Raw genomic sequence first — 22261 nt, 5'->3', positions numbered from 1 at the left:
CGGGCCAGGGCCGGCTAAACGAACCGCGCCCGGGCACGGCTCGGAGCACTCACACTAGCCAAACAAGCCGCGCTTTGGTGGTCAAACGCACTCGGACACGGTTCAAACCGCCTAGTGTGAGTACACCCTTAATTGACACGCACAATAAGCAGAAATGTCATGCATTTTAAACGTCTGACAGACCACCCACTAACATTTTCGTCCATTCTCGTCTCGTCAACGAAAACTCACACAAGTCTCGTCATGTTTTAGTCATCAAAGAGCAGTGTTTATCTCTTCACCGTCTCATTATCGTCATGAAAAAAAGTGACGTCAACGAAATGATTTCGTCATCGTCATCGTTGACGAAAACAACACTGGGTACTTGAGTCAGATTTTGCAGATACCAAGCCAAGCGACAAAGAGATATCACAAGATGACATTCAGTTCCTTCAAATACTAAAGGAAAGTATCTGTCAAAACAAACATGGTCTCCTTGAAATGCCACTTCCCTTAAAAGTGCGCCCACAGCTACCAAACAACAAAGGCTTGGCTCTAGTCCGTTTAAAGCACCTTATAAGGACACTCGACAGAGCCCCCAAGTTTAAAAACCACTATGTAAAATTCATGGAAGAAGCTCTCAAAGATGGTGTTGCTGAAAAAACAGTTACACCGCCAACATCAGGAAACGTCTGGTACATACCACATCAAGGCATTTATCACCCACAAAAGCCGGGCAAGATCAGAGTGGTATTTGACTGCTCTGCAAAGTTTGAAGTTTGACTGCATTAAACAATCATCTGTTACCAGGGCCCGATCTTACGAATGGACTGACAGGAGTGTTATGTCGCTTCCGCAAGCACCCCATTGCAATAATGTGTGACGTGGAGAAGATGTTTCATCTCAGCATAGAGACTCAGAACAGAGACTTTTTGAGGTTCCTATGGTGGGAAGATGGAAACACAGACTTAGAGCCCACAGAATTCCGCATGGAAGTCCACCTCTTCGGAACATCTTCATCTCCGGGCTGCGCTGATTATGGAATGAAACATCTGGCCAATACAAATGAACAAGAATACCAGTTAGCAGCTAACTTTGTTAAAAAGCATTTTTATGTGGATGACAGCATTGTAAGTGTGGAAACTGTTGAAGAGGCAATTGAAGTTGTAAATGAGGCCCAAGCTCTGTGCGCTAAGGGAAAGCTATACCTTCAAGTTTATTTCCAATAACCGAGACGTTCTGAATTGATATAGCAGAACATGCAGCTGAGATAAAGGACGTTGACCTCAACTACAATGACCTTCCAGTGCAACAAGTACTAGGGATAAGATGGAACATAGAAAACGACAACTTCTTCTTCCAAGTGACACTTGATGAAAAACCACTAGCACGATGTGGGGTTCTCTTGGTCATAGCATCTCTCTATGATCCCTTAGGGTTCTTAGCTCCTTTCATTTTAGAAGGAAAGTGTTGCAAGAAGTGTGCAAAAAAGGTATAGGATGGGTCGACCCAATACCTACCGAACTGAAGCTGAGGTGGGAGAGTTGGATGAAAGATCTAGAAAATCAAAAAATCCCTAGGAGCTTTAAAGCCCAAGAACTTGTAGTGCTCCTACATCAGATTGTTGAGTGAACATCAAGTACACTGAACTTTAGTCATGGGCAAGGCAAGGGTTGCACCAACCAGAATAGTCACCATACCAAGGTTAGAACTAACTGCAGCTGTCACCTTAGCTGCAGTGAGCTGCATGCTAAAAATAGAACTAGAGCTCAGAGTTGACAAAGAATACCTTTGGACAGACTCACAGGTAGTTCTTGGGTACATTAACAATGAGGCCAAAAGATTTCACGTTTTTGTAGCCAACCGTGTCCAGAAAATACGTCAAACTACAAGCCCAGAGCAATGGTATTACATTGACATGGCAGAGAATCCAGCTGACCACGCCTCACATGGACTTAAAGTAGCCGACCTCATGAACTCAAACTGGCTTATAGGTCCCAAGTTTTTATGGGAAAGGGAGATTAGTAACAGAGCAATGCATGCCAGGGCTGTTGGTGGGAGATCAGAGGTAAAGGCTATTCAAGTGCTGGATACTGAGGCAACACCACAGTGTGACATTACAGAACATTTGTCACGGTTCTCAAAGTGGACTACTGCAGTTAATGTTGTTGCACGCATCCAACAAATGGCTAAACGAATAAAGACACTAGAGCCTCCAAATGTAGAACAAAAGAGACAAGCTTAATTAACTCTTGTCAAACTCGCACAACAAAATGCCTTTCAGGAAGAGCTAAACAAACTTGAACAGAAAACAGGAAAGGCTTCATCAGCTTGATCCATTGCTATAGGATGGTGTAATGAGAGTTGGAGGGAGGCTGAGAAAGGCATGTACAAACTTTGAGCTAAAGCATCCTGTAGTACTCCCTAAAGACTGTGCTATTACACAACTTATTATTGCACACTATCATGACAAGACACAGCATCAAGGCCAAACTTTAAATGACATCAGAGCTAACGGATTTTGGATTGTTGGAGGAGGTAAAGCAGTAGCTAAGTACATCAGACCATGTGTATGGTGCAGGAGAGCTCATGCACTGCCAGAGGAATAAAAAGTGGCAGATCTGCCCAGAGATCGCACTGACCCTTCCCCACCTTTCACCTACGTGGGTATGGACTGCTTTGGGCCTTTAATACTAAACAAGGTTGCAAAGTTTACAAACGCTATGCCATTCTCCTCACATGCCTAAAACTCTAGAGCAGTTCACTTAGAGATGATGGAAGACATGACAACTTATGCATTACGTTGTTTCATAGCCATTCGTGGAGCTGTCAGACAAATCAGATCAGGGATCAAACTTCATGGGAGCGAAAAATGAAATGGCAAAAGCTTTACATGAAATCGACAAAGATAAAATGACTACATACTTGACAAATAAGCAGTGCGACTTCCTCATGAATGCACCAAGCTCAAGCCATGCTGGAGGCGCATGGGAGCGTCAAATCAGGACAGTAAGAAGTGTACTGAGTAAAGTTATTGCGCAAAGTGCTGGAAGGCTGGATGATGCATCTTTAAGGACCTTTCTTTATGAAGCCATGTACATTGTAAACAGTCGCCCGGTCACTGTTAATAGCATCAGTGACCCTTTAAGTTTAGAGCCCTTAACACCAAATCATCTGATCACCATGAAAGGCTCTGTACCACTGCCCCCACCTGGCAGGTTCATTCAAGAAGATCTGTATGCAACATAATGCTGGAGAAGAGTCCAATATCTGTCAGAGCAGTTTTTGGAACACTAACCTTATTCTCAGACAGCGAACGCTTACATAAGCCATCCATCATAGAAAGACCCATACAAAAGTTAGCCATTCTTGTGGAAAGTAATTAAAAGTTATAAACTACTGTTGAGTCTTAATGTTCATTTTTGAATTGCACATGCACATTTTGAATTGGACACATGAAGGTGTGTGGTTTGAAGAATTCATTTATTTGGAAATTACCCATTGATGTATTGCATGAAGAGTTTCGTGTAGCATCTTCATTGTATAGCTGGCGCTATAATGGACCATAGAAGGAAGTCAATAAGCTATGCAATTTCTTTTGTTAATTTGTATTAATTATTGCACAATAATTTAAGGCAATGAGTAACATGGCATCGTAATTAAAAGAGTTTGTTTGTAAAATTACCTGTGCTTTAGATAAAGTTATACCTGTACGAGCTACGTGATAGGGCGACCCGGAAGTGTATGTGGGAGTAGCGGGAGAGAAAAGTTACGAGAGAAGTCAGAGAAATACGAAAGAAGAACGATAAAGAAATGAACGTTCAGTTGCACATCATTCTACTACTGGTCAAACAGGCGCACACAGTAAATATTATTTTGTGAAGCTATTATTGCCTTGTTACATCTAGAAGGTGCAATTTGTGTTTATTATTGTGATGAATGTGAATTCGAAATATTAAATTTGTTTATTTTAGTTTTCACGATGTTCCATCAGTGTTTCATGACCTGTATGAAACAAATAAACGTCAGTGGATATCAGTACGAAGCGTGAAGTCCTTTTGAACAGACCAGAGTTACAATAAGGGCTTCTGATAAATGCTGTAAATGTAAATATGGTTGCTACTGGACCCAAAAAAGTTTGCACAAGGGCAACTAAAGGCTGAAAAAACTAAAAAAGTGTCAAAAGATTAAACTGGCAAGTAGTTAAATTATCAAGTTGTCAAAAAATAATTGTTCACTTTTTTTTTTTTTGGTGGTAGTGACACATCCAATGTCAGATTGTGAAACACTTCGGCCTCGCTCAACTCCTGTGTCACAAGCCCTGACGGCTGGTCACATGGAGCTGAAAAGTTGTTCCTATGATCAATAGTAAACCTTACTTTTTGAACCTGATTTGTGGGTGTCCCGTAGGACCAACTGAAGCATATTGTGTGTTGTTTCTGTGCATTTCATGGTCTTACAGTGGCAGCCTTGAATGTAGCACATGTTCTTTTTTGCCTTTTCCACAGTTTTCCATGTTTTTTTCCATGTTTTACAAAGCCCTGTTGGCAGCACCAACTCATCCAATATGTCAGATTGTAAATGGTAAATAGTAAATGGTTTGTAATACTGTCAGGCCCAAATGATTGTGTTCATGGTTGGAGTTCTAGTGAACCAGAACGTCATTAATGGTAACATGAAAAAATGCCATAAATGTAAAGAGTATCATTATGTTTTTTACCAGGCTGCAGTAGTGTAACCTCTCAAATGATAGCTATTCAGTGTTACCTACCATGCCGGCTCACAACTCAAAGTGCTGTGTGAACATGAGTAAGAACTATGGTATGAATCAGCCCATGATATTGAGCATTGGAGGCACTACAGTGAGTATATGGGACTCGGCCATGATCTAGACACCAACGTCACAGTGCAGTACTTTTCCCTGGTGATTAAATACTACCAGGTTATACACCAATGTGCATAATAAAAAAAAATATCTGAAAAATTAATGTAGCATTTTGCTAGAAATGTATGTATATACTGTATATACTACACACATACTCAAACCTGTGGCACAATCTTCATTTGCAGTTGCCGTATAGTAATAATAGTTGGAACAAAATGATAAGCCTATGTGTGCATTCGTGTTTATGTTTTTTATCATCTCTCCTCCTACAAAAAAACATTTTTTGTGTATATGGTTGATGTCCAGTTTCACTGAATGTAAATATAATGATAAACATGGAAAGCTTGTAGATCCCTTGGCAGTGGCAATTTGTCTTCAGACAAATTCTTGGGGCATTAAAAGAAAAGCTGGCAGAAAATACAGGGATGAAGCCTGTTTTATTATTATTATCACAGCTTTTCACACTATGGCGCATCCCCATACCTTTTAATATGGCTGGGATTTTATCTGGTGTTCAGTATTTTGGGTCCCATTCACTATGGTGTCTCAACAGTTTGTGGCTTGTATGAGTTCCAAGCTTGGTGCACCTTGCCAATATCAGCGATTCAAAAGTACTGCCATTTAAAAGTGAAAGAACTGTCTTCAGTATGAAGGTAGAATTGTTATTCACAGATGACAGAATAGCTTTAAATGAGCTATTATGTAACTGTTTATGTAAGTTTGTACTTACTGTGTTCTTGACTTTGCATTGGTCACTCCAAAGCCATTTGTTCCAAAATGCAAGGTGAAGTGTTTTTTCCATGACTGTTTAATTACTTAAGGTAATGACGGTGAGCAGAGAAGTATGGTTATTGGCCACACAGTTATGGAGGGATCCTGGAATCAGTGTTACAGAGTCTCATGGAACCAAATATGATGATATATATCTGTTATAAATTTGCATTACAATGCATTTTTGTTACAGGGTCCGTAATAGTCCTTGTTTTTGCAGTGATGCACTGTGGCACTATTCATTTATCCATTCATCCTCCTACAGCCTATGAATCATGTAAATAACCCAGAAAACTGCAGCCTTGCATGCCTGTCACAGCTTTGTGATCATAAGCGACTAATACACTCTAAATGGTATAACACTGTATCCAGAGATCAATAAAGACAAATAACTAAATTTCAAACCCCTCTCAACCCCTCACCCACTCCCTGAACAGATTACTTACATTTATAGATGTTGTTACCTTCCATTGAACTACCAGATCCATAGACATTATGGATAATTAGTTTTTTTTTTTTTTTTTTTACAATATCCAAAAAAGGATAAAAGGTTTGACTTTTGTTCATAAATGCAAAAAAATATGGAAGGTTCAAGGACCTAGACTGCTCCAGGCCAGACCATTACAGACGATGACGTGTATCCTGTATAGAAAACAGGGGCTTAACTGGAGAGAAAATACCTGCTTAATAAAGTTAACACATCTTGACATCATTAAATAAGTGCTTTAGCTTTCCAAAGGTATTTAACCATGTACATTAATGTGCGAACACGCTCTCTCTCACACACACACACACACACACACACTCACACTAATAACACACACGGTCACACACTACAACAGTCCCCACTCTGCCTCCTTAGTAATGGAGATTTGTGCAATTGCCCATTGAACTCTCCCTCATATTGACACCAATTGTACAAGTGTTTTATATGAGAGGGAGAGCAGGTTAATGACATGCAGAATGAATGGCAAGTAAATAACAGAATAATTCCTTATCACATTTACAGAAGACAGGACATATTCACACCAATAACCAATAATGCACACACTACAAAAATAAACCAAATACATATTTTAAAATGATCTTCATAAACAGATGTATAAAACAGAAAAAAAATAATAATGAAGCCAAACGACATCACATAATTAGTTGCCTAATTTTGCACTGCGAAGTAGAATCTCCACTTCCTGTGGCTTAGAGAACTGCTTCTTTTTCTGTAGCTACTGGGCGCCTCGTCTGAACAATGTTGGATCCTGTGCTGTCACTATTGGTGTCAACTGGCAGAGGCAAAAAAAAAAAATAATATCACAAACATATGCACTGTTATTCTGAAGTGGAGAGACGTCTCTTTGTGTGTGTTGCATATGTTCTGACAAGTAGAGGGGTGTAAACGAACAAAAAAAATAAATAACATGACGATGAGCGACACAGTCCATGTCAGGGTCCCCAGTGGCCAGCGGAAGAGAGAACGTATTGACGGAAGAGTGGAGGGAGACTGTCACTTTTTCGGCCGTCCTTTAGAACTGGTACCATTTCTTGTCCTTATATTTCAGCATCATCTAAGGAGACATCAGAATACATGCTGTAAGCCATGTTCATGAGAAAAGCCCATGAAGGCCACCCTCTACTACCTCACTGGATATGCAAGCAAGAACTAGTAGCATTAGTTATGCAGACTCACAAGCTAAACTTCATCTACATTACAAACACAAGATTGTATAGGAACAAAAAAGTTAATATTCTATAGATAGCTAGTATTCAGATGAAGCTTTGGTGCATGCGTGAAGAAGATTATTTACTGGAGGGAGTTCCAGTTGTTGCAGTAGTGAGATAATACTTCAGTGTGTTAGGGGCGGTCAGTGCAACAGACCTCATGTGCATGTTTGGAGAAGGCATCAGCGCTGGCCATCATTGCAGCAGTTTTCTCCTCCACCTCACTGAGCTTCTGCCCTCTCTCATCCAGTGCCAGCCGCGCCCGTGCCAGCTCCCCCACCACGCCTGACGCTGCACCCTTCATGCCCTCCACGCTTCCTTGACCAGGGATGTGCTGGGCAAGACTGCGAGAGGCTTTTCCTGCACCAGACTCTCCAACTAAGTGCAAAACAAAATGTAGAGAGTGAATTGTTAAAGGTCCCCTATTGTGATTTTGTTTTAGTTTTTTGCTATTATATTGGTCTTAATGGTCCCCTAATAATGTGTCTAAAGTGTCTTTCCAAAATTCAGCCTTGGTGCAGAATTACAGCTACTTTCATCCAGTCCCACAATTAGATTTCCCCAGGATGCGCCAATTCGGTGTCTGCAACTTTAAATGCAGATTAGGAGGAGAGCGGCCTATAGATGTCAGTGGGCATTGGCGGAAATGATGTCATCAGCACAATCAACCACAATGCAAACAGGAATTCGCACCGCCGTTTTTCCAGAAAAAAAAAAATTTATTAACCACCTGACTTGAGTGACCAAAGAAAAAAAATACCTTTGTGCTAATTTTTACATCCAATCACCAATCAACTGCAATGCTTTTCAAGCCATGACAGTTGGTGGAGTTCCGGGAAATTCTCTGGACAAAGTATGAGAAAGGGGGGGGGTAACCTTTCCACTTAAGGGGACAAATTCCAGATCAGAACGTCTGAGCTGCCGCTCTCTGAACGGCAAAGCAGAATGACCAAAGCACTCTTTACACCTATCGCGAGTTCTAGCCAGTGCAAGTCTACAGACAGGATAGGGGATCAGACTCGTATTAATGTTAAATATCATTTTCATGATATTCCTAAATTTCTATTAAGATATGCAGTGTGTAGAAGATGCTGTGCTCATAGACCTCAGACAAAATAACAGCGCAGTGTACACCCAACACATATTTCAGAAAAAGAAGTCTATGTGTGTGTAACTGTGTGGGAGCCTCACAGAGTTCCTCTCTGTCCAGTGACTGGGCCGCACCCCCAAAGAACCCTTTGAAAAATCCCCGATTGGGTGCCTCTGGGGTCTCAATTGGAATAAACAGTTCTGCCAACATCTCCTAAAATACAGACAGAGATACAAATGACAAAAATCAATGTTACAAGCACAGAAGCACAAATCACACACACACACACACACACACACACACACACCTACCTGTAGACTTTCACAGACCTCCTGGCTGTACGTAAGCCTTTGGATCTCTGTGGGGGAGCTCAGGTACATGGCCTGGCCAAGGTTGGAGAAGGAGAATGTTCTTGCGATGCGCATGTCGGTTAGGGGAAGGTAGTTTACGTCCAACAAAGGGCGCAGGCCTGGGAGACTGGAAAATTACATGCCGATATGATTAACTTTATTTGTTCAGGTTTTGTGCAATTTATTATGACGCAAAGCTGCTGAGAATAAATATATTGTTGCAAGTGATGGTAGGACTGCAGTACAAATAATAACTTCATGTCTCAAGTACTGATTGAACCATTTATACACACTAATCCAAAAGAATATGATTCAATTAGTGTGAGTTACAACCTACCCAGGTTTGTGTATATATATTGTCACTGGCCAGGCAGAGCTGTTTAGCATATTTCATTTGGGGAGCACTAACTAATTGATATTGCACTGAAAACTAATGACCCGGTGGTTAAAAAAGGTCACAGATTTTGGGGTTAAACTCAGTTGCAAGATTTAAGAGCCCAATGTCAGAGATTTGTAATTCCAACCACACCCTGCTTACCGCCACTGGGATGAAAGTCAGATGTGTGTGTGTTTGTTCACCTGAGGGTCATGATGTGTCCATTGGCACAGAAACAGGCCACACAAACTCCGGCTCCCATTTGCACAATGTCCGCACGCAGCAGAAAGGACGTCTCTGTGATGCTGTGTTTGGACACACACACCTGCGTGGGCAAGGCCAACACTTTGGCCTCCTTATCAGAGCACAGCACGGCAAACTGTCCCTCCCCCTGCCCCGCCCACACAGCACGTCGCCGCCGGCCCCGCTCGCGCTCCTGATCATCAGAGGTGTTGGGCTCATTCCACGGCTCGTACGGTGGGGACAGAAAGCAACCTCCCGCATCCAAGAACCCCATCCGCAATATACTGCCCTTCATCCGCATCAGTGTACCTGAAAAACATAGTTCAGAAATAGTTTCCCAACCTACAATTAGACCAACTTAATAATAATAATAATAATAATTTAAAAAAAGTTCTGATTTATTCAGATTCAAACGCACCACAAGGCGAGGCGGTGGCAGGCTGCAGCTGTCGCTGTTCCCCAGCAGGGGGCAGGCTGAGCGCGATGGTGAGAACTGTGCCCAGAGAGGTTCCCACCCACATGCACGGCGCCAGCGCCCCATCAGCCTTGCGGCTGAAGGTGTAGCAGAAGCTGAGGGCGGTGATGGCCTCGCGGACGTCCCGCTCGATGCTCGTGACACTGGAGCTGCGGGAACGTGTGAAAGCACCGTCTCTGTTCTCTGCTGGCACAGCAGCCCGCGAGGGACATACGGAGAGGAGAACAGTGAGAGAAAGACAAAGACAGATAACGCACCCATTCGAAAGAACACACACTCATCCCAGAGACTGGGACAAAGCATCGGCTGCCCAGACAGAAAGAAACAGCATTCCTGGTACAGCGGGAGAGGGAAATGGTGACAAACTTACCAGTAAAAGAAATAACATACTGTGCACATCCCAAGAGACATTCTCTCTTAAACTGCCAAATATCATCATATATGGAGAGGTTTTGTATATGATAATTATATTAGTGTCTCATGCAAAAGGTTATTTTAAGTTTTTTACAGATAAAAAAAAAAAAACATGCCTCATGCATACACATACACACAAACACACACACACACACACACCACTGCTGTGGCTTTGCAGACACAAGGCTACAGAATGTAGTGTAGAGTGTCTGGGCATGGGCCTCATAACTAATTATCAATCATTTGTATCAATAAATAGTTTTGCTGGTTAATTTAATGGTATGTTTTTGCTTAAATTAAAAAAAATTGCAAATACATTTTTTTTTTTTTAAAAGACAAAAATGCACAAGATTGGTTTCAACCAGAAAAGCTGTACAACATTTAGCTTTGTAGGGAAGGGGTAGACACCAACTGCAGACAGGCGAAGCAGAAAAAAACAGAAAACCTAATTTATGGACCCATCAGCCTGCTAAGCACTGATCAAACCGTGCAACCATAACCGCAATATCAGAGGTGACACCATGACGTCAAGCAACTCTCATCTGGGATTTAACTGTAGTTGAGTAGCATTTTGAAGCACCTGACTCAAGGTCTGTTTACTCCATGCTCATAAGATCAGCAGAGCATTGTGTTCTGCAGACTGAGTCGGGAGCAGGCTTCTCACTGCCATCTTTGGTGCAGTGATCTCTTCAGCAATTTCTCCAGCTATCAGAGGGATTTGTCTGGCTGCTAACATCTAACATTCCACTGGAATTGTCCAAAATTCTAAATGGTCAAGTTATCATGTTCTTGATTTCCTTGCTTTAGGACATCAATATCGAAAACAATGTTATGGAAGAAATCCAATAAAGTCCATCCAACAACTGAGTAAGGGCTTCAATACATGACATTACATTGAATTAGCAGACACTTATCCAAAGCGACTTACAGATGAAGAAAAAAAACACTCAAGCTGCACAACAATGGCAAACATATAAGTTTGACTAGACATCAGATTTTACAAAGAACCTGCACATTAAGTGCATGATGGTATAAGCTGAGGTGGCCTCAGAAGAGTAGAGTCCTGAGGATGGTACACTAGAACCGCCTGGACTGAGAACGCCTTGTGTGTTTCTAGAGGGAATGCAGTGGGCAGGTGGAATACATGCCTTTGTGGCCTTCGTGAGTGCAGGTAGTCTCTCTGCAAGCAAACATTAAAAACTTCAACTTGATTCGGGTGCTAGTGTGTAGCCAGTGGAGGTGTATGGACAGCGGGGTGACATGATCCACTGCATTCTGGACCATCTATAACCAATTACAATGTTCATGGTGTGAGGATTGCACCAATGCTGATATTGTAGAGATCAAAGCAGCAAGACAAGCAGACTGGTGCAATGTGCTCAGAGAACAATAGCTGGTCAGTAATACTCATCAAACTCACGCTTCTAGATGTCTCAGCATGGATTAGTTAGTAGAAACTTTTCCTTTCTCAAATGTTTGTGTGAGTGTCGTGGACGCTGTGTAAAGGTGTAAGTGCTTCCCCGAAGACCACAATCCAAAGCGCCATGAGCAATCTTAAAAAGATTCACCAAGGGATAAACCAGACCAGCTAACCCACTTCCTGTAAAATGGTAGATCAGCAATAAAAAATGATCAATTAGATGTGAAAGTGCCATTTGTCATTGTGATACACAAAACAAAATTTGTCCTCTGCATTTAACCAATCACCTTTTTGTGCCATGAAATGTGCCGGGGGAGAAGCCTGTGGGGACGGTACCTTGCTACTTCGGGTTCGCTACTTCGAGTTCGCTTCCTTACCCACTAGACAATAGAATTCAAAACTGTATTACATAATTGTTGTTGAACATAGGCTTTACACTTGCCAGGCATGTCTGGTAATTTAGTGTAAGCATAGTGTTTGCCAACGGCCCACCATGGAAATATCCGCACCTCACGAAAATGACAAAGTCGCATCACCTGTGCGAAACCACACCATTGTACTTGTAGCACGAGCCATTAGAGCGCACGGCAGGGCTTCCACAGAGTTTCTAAATAAACAAGGCCTTAAATAGCATTTAAAAATGACTAGTAATCCTTTAATCTACAGTTTTAAGGTCTTAAAAATCCTGCAGATGCAATAAATCAAATGAAGCAAGCCTTCAATTTGTAATTCGCCGGTCGCTGTGCAGGCAGAGTGATCGAGCAAGTGGTACCGATTGGGTACTGACAGTGCGCATGGAAATGACCAGGCGTGGCCTGCTTGGTGCTCTGTGCAAAAAAATTTTTTTAGAGGGACTGCATGATAAAATATGAACAAGCATAGTGTTATTTAACATTTTTCTTACAATATTTTTAAATGTAAACTCTACAGCTGAATACAGAAAATCATAAAGTTTTAGATAATCACTCACATCATGCAAATACCTGGTATTTCCCTGGCCTCATGAGTGTGACACTTTCAGTAGACTTGACCAGATATTGTTTTATCTGGTATGGGGTTATGCTGATGTATCTGTAAAAAGTTCCTGCTGCAGTTAATTTGCTATGGACACGATACCCTTCAAAAACAGTTATATTTAAAAACGTATCAAATTCGCAATGGCAATCCATGGCAATATTAATTTTATGTCAAATCGCACAGCCCTAGTTGGCACCCAAATGCGGAAAATGTAAATGTAAATTCCCTGACTTTCCCCGTCTGGAAATGCCTTTACTGAGAATCCCTGATATTCCAGAAATATCCTCACCCATGGGAACCCTGCCATTATTTCAAAAATGGAAAGATTAGCTGCATTCATACACAACACCAATACTTCTTAAAAGGCTAGGATGTAGTTTGGCAAATGCTATATTTTATATTTACAATCGAACACAACTAATTCTGCATGATTGTTCCAAAAGATACAGTCATGATCGCCTGAAGAGAGGTCACTGGTACATTCAAAAGGGTCAAAACATAACATTATATAACAAATTACAATCCTGCTCAGTCAGAACTAATCTACCAGGTACTAATATATGTTCAGCTGTCTAGCCGGCAGGGAGCAACTCTTATTTTCTCTTTCATTTTGTGATGTATCATCATTTACACCTCAACCAACTTCCTTGATTGAATCCCTTTATGTGAGGAAAAGAAAAACTTCAGGCAACGCCTCACTAGCGTTAAGGACAATGATGGACAGTGTTATGTGTCTCTGTCCCTGAAGGCATCACTGTAATGTTTGTTTTGTCCACTCCTGACGGCTGCTCTCTTAATCAGTTTCTGCGATTTCATTTTCCGGCCAGACAGGTTTCACCTGCGCAATATTCTTCACCTCAGGCCTTTTACTGTAAATGGATTAAAGGAAGAGAAACTGAGGTAGCAGCACCACCCTCAACAGGCAGCAGTTTCTGTCACATCACTACCAGTTAAGTGTTCAGGGGTGGAATGGACACTTCAGTTTTAGCCAAACCATAGACCTTTACCTGGGCCACACCTCTATAAGGTTGCCAGTGATAATCCGTTGACCTGCCTAGGCTACGTAGTTTGCCCTAAAACTGAATAGGATCAGATACGGAAAACTCCTCTGTCCAGAGGAGATAAAAACGGACTGCCTCAGATTTCAGGTCACTCTCAGTGGCAAGGCCACATATTCAGGAGAGCCCAGTCATTTCCTGTGTGTATAGTGTTAGGCCAAAGTAAGAGTAATCATTTAAAATGAGAGAAATATTTTAATTAAAACACCATAGTGGAGGCAGAATCATGATCGTAGATAGGTTGAAAAGGTAGATAATTATTAAATTCACATGGGGAATTTAATTAACACATAGTTAAACCCCCAAACCCACCTCACAGTAGATTATGATGCTGTAGCCTAATCATGGTTATAAAGAAATTAAAAATAAAAGTACAGGAACATCCAGGGCATGACTACATAACCAGCTAATCAAATCTGAATATTCATCCAGGACATGTTAGAAGGTAAATAAAGAAGATTCATTCATTCAATAAAACTGGGGAATAAAAAAAAAAAAAAAAAAAAAATTTATATATATATATATATATAAAAAAAAAATTTCCCACTTGAGGGACTAATAAAGGATAATCTTATCTTAATGTACTGGCCAGAATATAAGACTGTTTAGTCTCAAAATACTTCTGATATATGGTATATATTTACATGTTTGTGCAACAAATCTAAGAATTATTAATTGTTATAAATGTATTATTACTGCAATACGAGTGGATTTTGGATGTACGTAGAGACGCATCCACAGCCTGTATCCTGTGCCTGTCAGGTGTGTGTGTGGTGTGTGTGTGTGTGATTGGGTGTGATTGGAGGACAGACACAGGTTCTGGGAGATGGCTGTTGAAGGGAAGACGCATGCGTTAGAGTCAAGCCTTACCCAAGTCTGGTTTAAGCTCAGTAGGCAAGCTTAATTTCCGCGACATCTTTGCTGGAAAAAAGGAAACAACCCTCTTTACACACCACACGTGAACAGATGCAAGAAACAATATGGCACATACACTCCACCGGTGTTTCTCAGAAGGGTCATGCTTTAATAAAGCATTTAAAAAAAATAATATTTTCTTATAAACCGTTCATTCTCTGTAGGTCTGTTACGTGGCTCCTCACCACCACTGATGTGCAGCAACCACCTGGATGATGTGGCAGCAGCCATTTTGTGCCAGATCTCTCAACACACACCCGCTAAGAGGGTGAGAGGGGGTGAGAGATACCGGCAATTCACTGGAGTGGCTTATGAGAAGGTCAGCGTGGGATTACGCTGGGACTACCCGAGGGGACCACCGTCTCTTTTCAAAAGACAAGTAGGGATCTTTCTAAACCACAGGAAGTAGTCGCCTCGTTTTACTCTGATGGGAGATTATTTTTTAAGGTTTTCCTTTTGTTTAAATATCACGGGCCACTGGGGATCACACAGACGCACTAGCTCCTCTTCCAGCAGCAACCCAGCACGCCATGGTGGTCTCCCATCCAACTACTGGCTGCGCCCAGACCTACGTATCTTCCATAGAAGTGCCGGAGGTACAACTGCGGGATGAACATGACTAATAAAAGTGAAAACATGAATACGAGTAACATGATTTTCAGATGAATCCCATTCATCTGTGTTTTGGAACTACTGAGAAGGGAAACAAAAATCGGACAAGGTCACTTCTCAGTGATGAAAATCACTTACAAGAACATACAAGATAATGCCTTTAAACAAAAACCTTACAACTTCAGACAAGGACATATCCACACATCTGAAACGCTAAGTACAGAACTGAATGTGGATTTTCAGCGCTGTAGTTAGCACTACTCAGACGGAACTGGCTACGGACCAGGGAAGATAATGTCGTGCCACACAGGCCTAAACATTCTGAGCAAGAGTCAGTAACAGTCAGCATTATGCCCGCATGCTAACATTCCATTTTGGTATTTTATAACCAAACTTGAACCCATCCCGAGATCCCACCCCCACCTAACGTAATGCACAATGATCGACAGCTGATACTGACTGACGACTTTCAACATGCTGTTCTCGCACTACTGACAATCCTCCCATAATGTCTGGCAAGAAACGTGATTTAAGACAGTCCAAATTCACCATGCCAACAGAGCATGCACCGGACGCGTGGGACACACACAGTGACTGAGGTGAGTTCAGCCAGGTTCAGTGACAAAATCTTCCTTCTGTGAGAGTAGAAAGTTGTGAGAATGTGAGAAAATAAAATGCTGTGCTCTCTAAGTGTGTGCAGTGTGTGTTTGTTGGGGGAGTGGTAGAGTATGTGTTCTGCGCTGCACTGTGGTGGAGAAACTGGACTGGAGATTCTTTCAAGATGATCAGCTGGACAGTGAAAAATCACAGAGACTATCGGTAATGCACACAGACAGACAGCCAGCCAGTCAGTCACATGACTGGAGTGACAGTGGGGGGGGGGGCGGCAGAAGACCATGACGCCCATGCCGACACATGGGACACACACACATAAAACAGGCAGGCCAGCACACTGCCCCCTCTGCTGACTTCACAGGCCTGAACTGCTACGGGCCAGAGGCATTATGGGTGACCTGGCCTTACCTTTGCCTGTTCCATTGTAGAACTGCTGATGGTTTGAGTTCAGCACTTTAGAAAGTAGAATACATTTGTTAGAGTGGCTTAAATCATTTACAAACACACCACAGAATGCAAAGACTACACACGCTTCATAGGGGAGTTAATAGCATATATTGAAAAGGGAACATCATTATCACACTCAATATGATACAGGTGTAGACTCAGTAATATATGTATTGATATTTAAGATTATATAATATTATATAAAAAACTACAGTATTAAAAGCAGTGCATAAACAATAAAGAACTGGCTACATTTAAACTTGTAGGATTCAACCGACCATCCAATCAGAATGCAGAATGGTGAAGTAGTTTAGGCAGTGTACTGTAACTGTAATTAACTGCTGGAGTGTGTGAGGGTGCTTTTGTCATTTACTGCCCATCATCAAGACCACTGTCTGAGACAGCAAACACTAGTTTCACACATACAGAAGCTTTGTGCCCTTTGTGTGATGCGTCTTTCTTGTCTTGGAGCCCATTGGAGCGGTTGGGTCTTTCACACAGCCTCGGTTAGGGGATGGAAGCTACGTCCCAGAACTATGGCTGAAGCAGGACAGAAACATTCCTGACTGCAGAAAAATGCGAAACTGCTTATGGCAAACAATAGAAAGCCTGTGTGAAAGGTCTCCCCCTGCAATCTGATGCACACACATCATGCACAGGATGTACGTGTGAAACCGGCTTATAATAATCATTAGCAGCTTGTGGCCTGAATGACTTATTTTCCCACGTACATGCATGCAAACACACACACACACACACACACACAAACACTGATCGACTCAATCTGAATTTGTTCAGTTCAGTGGGTAACCGGTTGGTCACTCTACCTGAGGTTGGGGATTTGCAGCGCTCATCAGATGTAGTCAAACCCTCCGAGATGTCACACAGACCTTGACAACAGGAAACAAAGGGAGACAGAGGTCACAAGAAGGTCATGTTATTCATATCTGTTCTAATTTGTCAATTGACTTCCTGATTTAAAAAAAAAAAAAAAAGTGCTGCGCTATAACCAGGGGCGTCACGCTGGCCAAAATTTCATGAAGGGGAAGGAGTCCTCCCCCAAAAATTGTGGCTTTCCTTGTTTAAAAAAAAAAAAAAAAAAAAAAAAAAAAATGTATAAAGATTGTCTGACAATCTTTAACAATAAAATCAAGACAATGTGACATCATGATAAGATGATAAGCCAGTGGACAGATTGATAAAAAGGCAACTATTTCTCACAAAAAAATAAAAAATAAAAGCAAAGCAGAACTACACATACGCAAATGGAATTTCATTTTCACAAGAAGGGGACTAAGGATCTACTAACCACTTCAGCAACACACCGTTAATCTCTTCCTGCATTGATGCACAGTTCTGTGTGCGTGCGTACCTGCTTTTGGCAACTTTGGAAGAAACCAATACCACAGGGAAGGGAGTTTGTGACTTTTTGGTGTATGATCTATGACATAATTAGAAGAATACATTTGACTCATAACAGAAAATAACAAAAATCACAAAATTAAAAAAAATAATAGTTAATGAACTGAAATCCAGGTAACAATGGGCACGACGCCACTGTTTATAACCACATGTGTCCCCAGTGCTCATTAATGATATTTCACATTACATTTGTGTGTCTGTAAAATTTTACCTCTGTTCTTTCTGGGCGATCGCGGTTGTCTCTGCTCACTGGGACTGTAGAGCTCGGTGGCGCTCACGTTCAACAGGAGGGTTTTCTGCAGGTAGTCTACCACAGCCACACCAGAACTGTTCCCAAATGTGACACTACCAATTGAACACACACAGCATGTAGAATCAGAGTTTTTATAGTGCACAAGAAATTGTTCTGAAATAAATACGATTCCACTGCTGAATAACAGACTCATCTGTCCCAACATCTGCCGCCAATTTACGTTTTGTTTTTTGATCACAACTGTCTGGTCTCAGACACCCAAACCGGCTGAAAAATAACAGATAGGTCATTGGTAAAGGTTTGTAACTCACAGGCCATACGCGGAGTTCACCGACATGGTGCTGATCGGTTGGGGAGGATCTCCACCCACCCACAGCAGCTGCACCACCAGCTCCACCTGGTAGCCGGCTGACTGCTTCAGAGACGAGCTGCGCACCCTGGTCAGAGAAACATTTATAAGGAGGTTTATTTCAGACACAGACAGAAGACATACATGGCCACATGGCCACTCAGCAAATCAGTTTATGTTTATGGTATGCCACTTTCTAATGCAGATTCAGTCATTGTGAAATGGAACACAAAAAATTAACACAGGATATGCCCATACTTCAGGCAGGGCAGGCTGTCGTGGTTGTGGTCAGAGTTGTTGCTGCTAATGGAAGGGCGTGGTTGGGGTGTGGTGGCTTGAGGACTGGATGAAGCGCTGGGCGTGGGCGAAGTCTGGGTCTGGTCTTTGCCCATTTCGGGCGAGTCCAGATCACTTAACTCACACTGCAGACGCACTTCCAGTAGCTGTGTACACACACATACACATAATTAGACAGGTTACACTGCAGGTACGGCAGGTTCCATGCTTTCCACAGACAATGAACTTGACCTTTTTGATGTACTTGACATTTAGATGGACCACTGTCCCTGACTGAAGGTCAAGGGAGGACTGATCCCTCCGTGCTACCTGGCTCGCTATCAAAATAACTGCATGAACACAGAGTCCGAATCAGATAAAACCAACACATGTTGACCATGCGCAAACGTAGAATGACAGCCAACTTGACCAAGTGGCACAAGGTTGCTACTGTTGTCATTGCAAGGCTGACATGGGAGGAGACACAGACAGTTTACTTAAATTCATACAACAGTGTTCCAATTTTTAAGAGATTTATATTTATATGTATACAGACCTGCAAAACCTCAGTAACGATCTCCTGTTTGCTGAAGCGGTAGATGAGGATGTGTGCAGACACGCCAGCAACACATAGGACCCGACTCTCTGGGCACCAGGAGATCAGCTGGATTGCAAATGGATCCTCATCAGTCATCTCTGTGCTCGCCTTTTCGTCTTTACTATTGCTCCTCTTTTCAAACACCTTGGCCGTCTTCAGCTTATACAACACCTGCAGCATTACTGAATGAGAGGAAGGAGGAATTAGTGGTCGATTTGACTTTTTGGATGCAAATGCTGACTTACAAAGCACAGCTGCCAATAGCCAATAGAATAATCAAAAAAGACTTTGTACAACCTCTAAAAATATGTTCAGATCTACTTAATGCCCATGAGAAATATAATTAGCCAAAAATTAAAAATATGTGCAAAACTAAGCCAATAACAAGTATTTAAAAATGAAGAAAAATAAAGGCATCAGCACATCTGGCAAGATTGTAATGAGGCAGGTTAAAATAGGAGCATATCTGGCATAAATATACCACAAAAAATATGTCGAAGGCCAGGCGATCGGAACTTTCCAAAAAAACTTTCCAAAAAAAAACAAAAAAAAAAACTTGCAGACCTAGAATTTCTCTTTAGTGAGAACAGAGATCAGGAAGATATCCTTTAGCACTTGCTTAGCCCAACCCAATCTATCACTCTTTGGCTTTCTGCTTCCGTCTCACATAGGTGAATAATTGTCCCAGTAGCAGGAAGAAGCTGATGGTGCTGAGTGGTATGTGGAAGAGCTGCTCAATACAGGAGGAGGTCGGGTGGGGTCACTCTAAATAGAAAAGAATAGGCTGAGCACACTCACTTGCTGAGGCATCCCAAAACTTAACTGAACCGTCTGCATGCCTGGGAGAAAGAATGAAAGAAAGATGAAAAATTTATTTGCTCTCAATCTCAGTTTTGCTCTCAACACTTTCAATGGTTTCCGCACTATTGGTGAACTGGTGAGCAGAGGACTAACGCATATGCTCTTACCCAGTGATGATGATTTCCGGGTAGGTTTGTGTCCCTTGACCCCAGTTTCCACCACTGATGGGCCATTCCTACAACAAAGTCATGGACCAAAATGGAATGTGGTCAATCTATAGCAGGAAAGCTTTCAGGTCTGTATATAGTGATGAAGGTCATTCAATCTGGCCGTCTGCATTGTAGATATAAAATCTGAGGGTGCTGCACCTTTTTGCTGTAGCCCTGGCGTTTCTGGCGGAGACCGGCACCGTAGAGAGCGGGTACGAGGTCCACGGGGCAGTCGGCGCAGTACTCACAGCAGGTCACTGGAGACTCGTGCAGCGTAAGCGGATATGGATTCTCAAACACCGGATAACTGCAGAAACCATCGCTTGCTACTTCAATTCTTTTCCACACAACACACAGCACTGGAGTGAAGTGTGTTTGCGTTCCTTTTACTCACCCATTCTGTGTGAGGTCAATGACCACCAAATCTTTCTCCAGCAGCACAACCACAGCATATGGCTCCTGGAAATCTGCAACAGATTTTTTTTTCTTTTATCGTAACAGATTATTTGCTCACAGTATCAGCTATATGTTTACAACATATAATCTTCATAATATCACTGCATGGCTCTCTTTTTGGTTTTCAATTTAGTCCATATCAGACGCAGCACAGTTTTGTGTAGATTCAGGTGTGACACTTGGACTCTTGCAAAAAAAAAAAAAAAAAAAAAAAAAAAAAAAAAAAAAGATTTCTGGCCTAAAGTGTTACAGATGCCCTCAACAGATGATGCAATTTACCGTTGGGGTATGGCGTTTGGCAGAGTGTGAGGAAGTCCACAATGGGAAAGTCCATTTCTAGTACTGCTGTGCTCTTTCCGTGCATCACCGTCAGACATGGCCGCCGACCAACCGTATCATATGGTAGCCCACCAGACAGCACGATGAACGGCTCACTTCACACACACAAAAACACCCGCAAGGCACACACACACACAAGCAAAAACTGAATATAAGATATATACTATTTTACATTAATATATAATGCATAATTTACAATGTTTGCTCACCCTTCTCTAATGGTTTTGTATTCTACTTTGAGGATAGGTTTACAAGGATCAGGCTTCTTTCCATCCTTGGGTTGCTTACCTGATATAAATTAAAAAAAAAAAAAAAACATGCAAATAAATCAATATTTTGGCTAGATAGATACTTTGGCACAAGCACAACAACAAATTTGCCATACCGTGTGGTATGATTGTCTGAGCTGGCTTTGCTGGGTTCTTGATGTTCCAGATGGTCAGAGAGCCATCGGAGTGACTGCAGATAAACTGCTTCCCCTCATGGTGCCATGAGATTGAATGGATGGCCTGAGACAGAGGCACGGAGATGTCTACATTCACTAAAAGCTCACAACAAAAGCCGCATCTGTGTGCAATCATTATCCTTACTTTGGGGTTTATACATTAAATTAGTTCAGATTAGGTTTCTTTATTGTCATTGTGGGGAATACAACAATATTCTGTCTGCTCAAGAACCGGGTTTCAATTGGCTTGTGTGAGCTCTGAGTGAGAGGTGAGTGTATGTGTGTCTGTTTGCTCACCTCATCATGCGTGTAGCGATAATCTGCCTTCTTCGATTTTAAATCCCACAGCACAACGATACCAGATTCAAACCCAATCATCAACTGTAGTAACAAGAAGAAAAACAACAATGCATACACATCAATACTCAAACATAACAGACATACTCACAGATGGACCAGTACCTTATTGTGTGTGTGTGTGTGTGTGTGCATGCATGTCCCACTCAACTCCACCTTATGTGCAAAAACAGTGTGCAGTCTGCCTGCTATGGGGCTTCTAAGACCACCCTTGCAGCCAGGGCCATCTGCATAACCCAAATGGGCAAAGCATGAAATGGTGAACTGAGGTACTCCTGTCGGCCATCATAAGTTGGCACAGTGTGGTGTTCTGGGACGGACTGTACCGAGTGAAAAATATTAAAGTTATCTTACTGGCAGGGAAAGAACTGAA

The 22261-nt window shown here is 42.0% G+C and overlaps 1 protein-coding gene across 12 annotated transcripts in view; it reads right to left on the bottom strand.

The window, feature by feature from the left end:
* Positions 1-5654: 5654 nt before the first annotated feature.
* stxbp5a (syntaxin binding protein 5a (tomosyn)) overlaps positions 5655-22261 on the bottom strand; it is a 30612-nt gene continuing 14005 nt past the window's right edge. The window contains exons 7-28 of one of the 12 annotated variants that reach the window (XM_029002463.1): positions 21829-21912; positions 21472-21595; positions 21296-21374; positions 21027-21181; positions 20686-20758; positions 20451-20598; positions 20250-20317; positions 20080-20120; positions 19240-19463; positions 18666-18850; positions 18370-18495; positions 18017-18150; positions 17756-17824; positions 17211-17273; positions 16345-16389; positions 14665-14715; positions 9829-10110; positions 9371-9719; positions 8753-8918; positions 8543-8654; positions 7509-7729; positions 5655-7197 (exon numbers count right to left, since the gene is read on the bottom strand). In XM_029002463.1, coding sequence (XP_028858296.1) covers positions 7156-7197; positions 7509-7729; positions 8543-8654; positions 8753-8918; positions 9371-9719; positions 9829-10110; positions 14665-14715; positions 16345-16389; positions 17211-17273; positions 17756-17824; positions 18017-18150; positions 18370-18495; positions 18666-18850; positions 19240-19463; positions 20080-20120; positions 20250-20317; positions 20451-20598; positions 20686-20758; positions 21027-21181; positions 21296-21374; positions 21472-21595; positions 21829-21912 — 2841 coding nt within the window. In that variant the 3' untranslated portion in view covers positions 5655-7155. The remainder of the gene's footprint in view (positions 7198-7508; positions 7730-8542; positions 8655-8752; positions 8919-9370; positions 9720-9828; positions 10111-14664; positions 14716-16344; positions 16390-17210; positions 17274-17755; positions 17825-18016; positions 18151-18369; positions 18496-18665; positions 18851-19239; positions 19464-20079; positions 20121-20249; positions 20318-20450; positions 20599-20685; positions 20759-21026; positions 21182-21295; positions 21375-21471; positions 21596-21828; positions 21913-22261) is intronic. The other 11 variants (XM_029002464.1, XM_029002465.1, XM_029002467.1 and 8 more) reach the window with 11 other exon arrangements.

The sequence above is a fragment of the Denticeps clupeoides genome, chromosome 14 (assembly GCF_900700375.1).
Source record: "Denticeps clupeoides chromosome 14, fDenClu1.1, whole genome shotgun sequence".
Taxonomy (NCBI): Eukaryota; Metazoa; Chordata; class Actinopteri; order Clupeiformes; family Denticipitidae; genus Denticeps; species Denticeps clupeoides.
The sequence above is the reverse complement of the archived record's forward strand: the minus strand, read 5'-3'. Positions and strand labels throughout refer to the sequence as shown.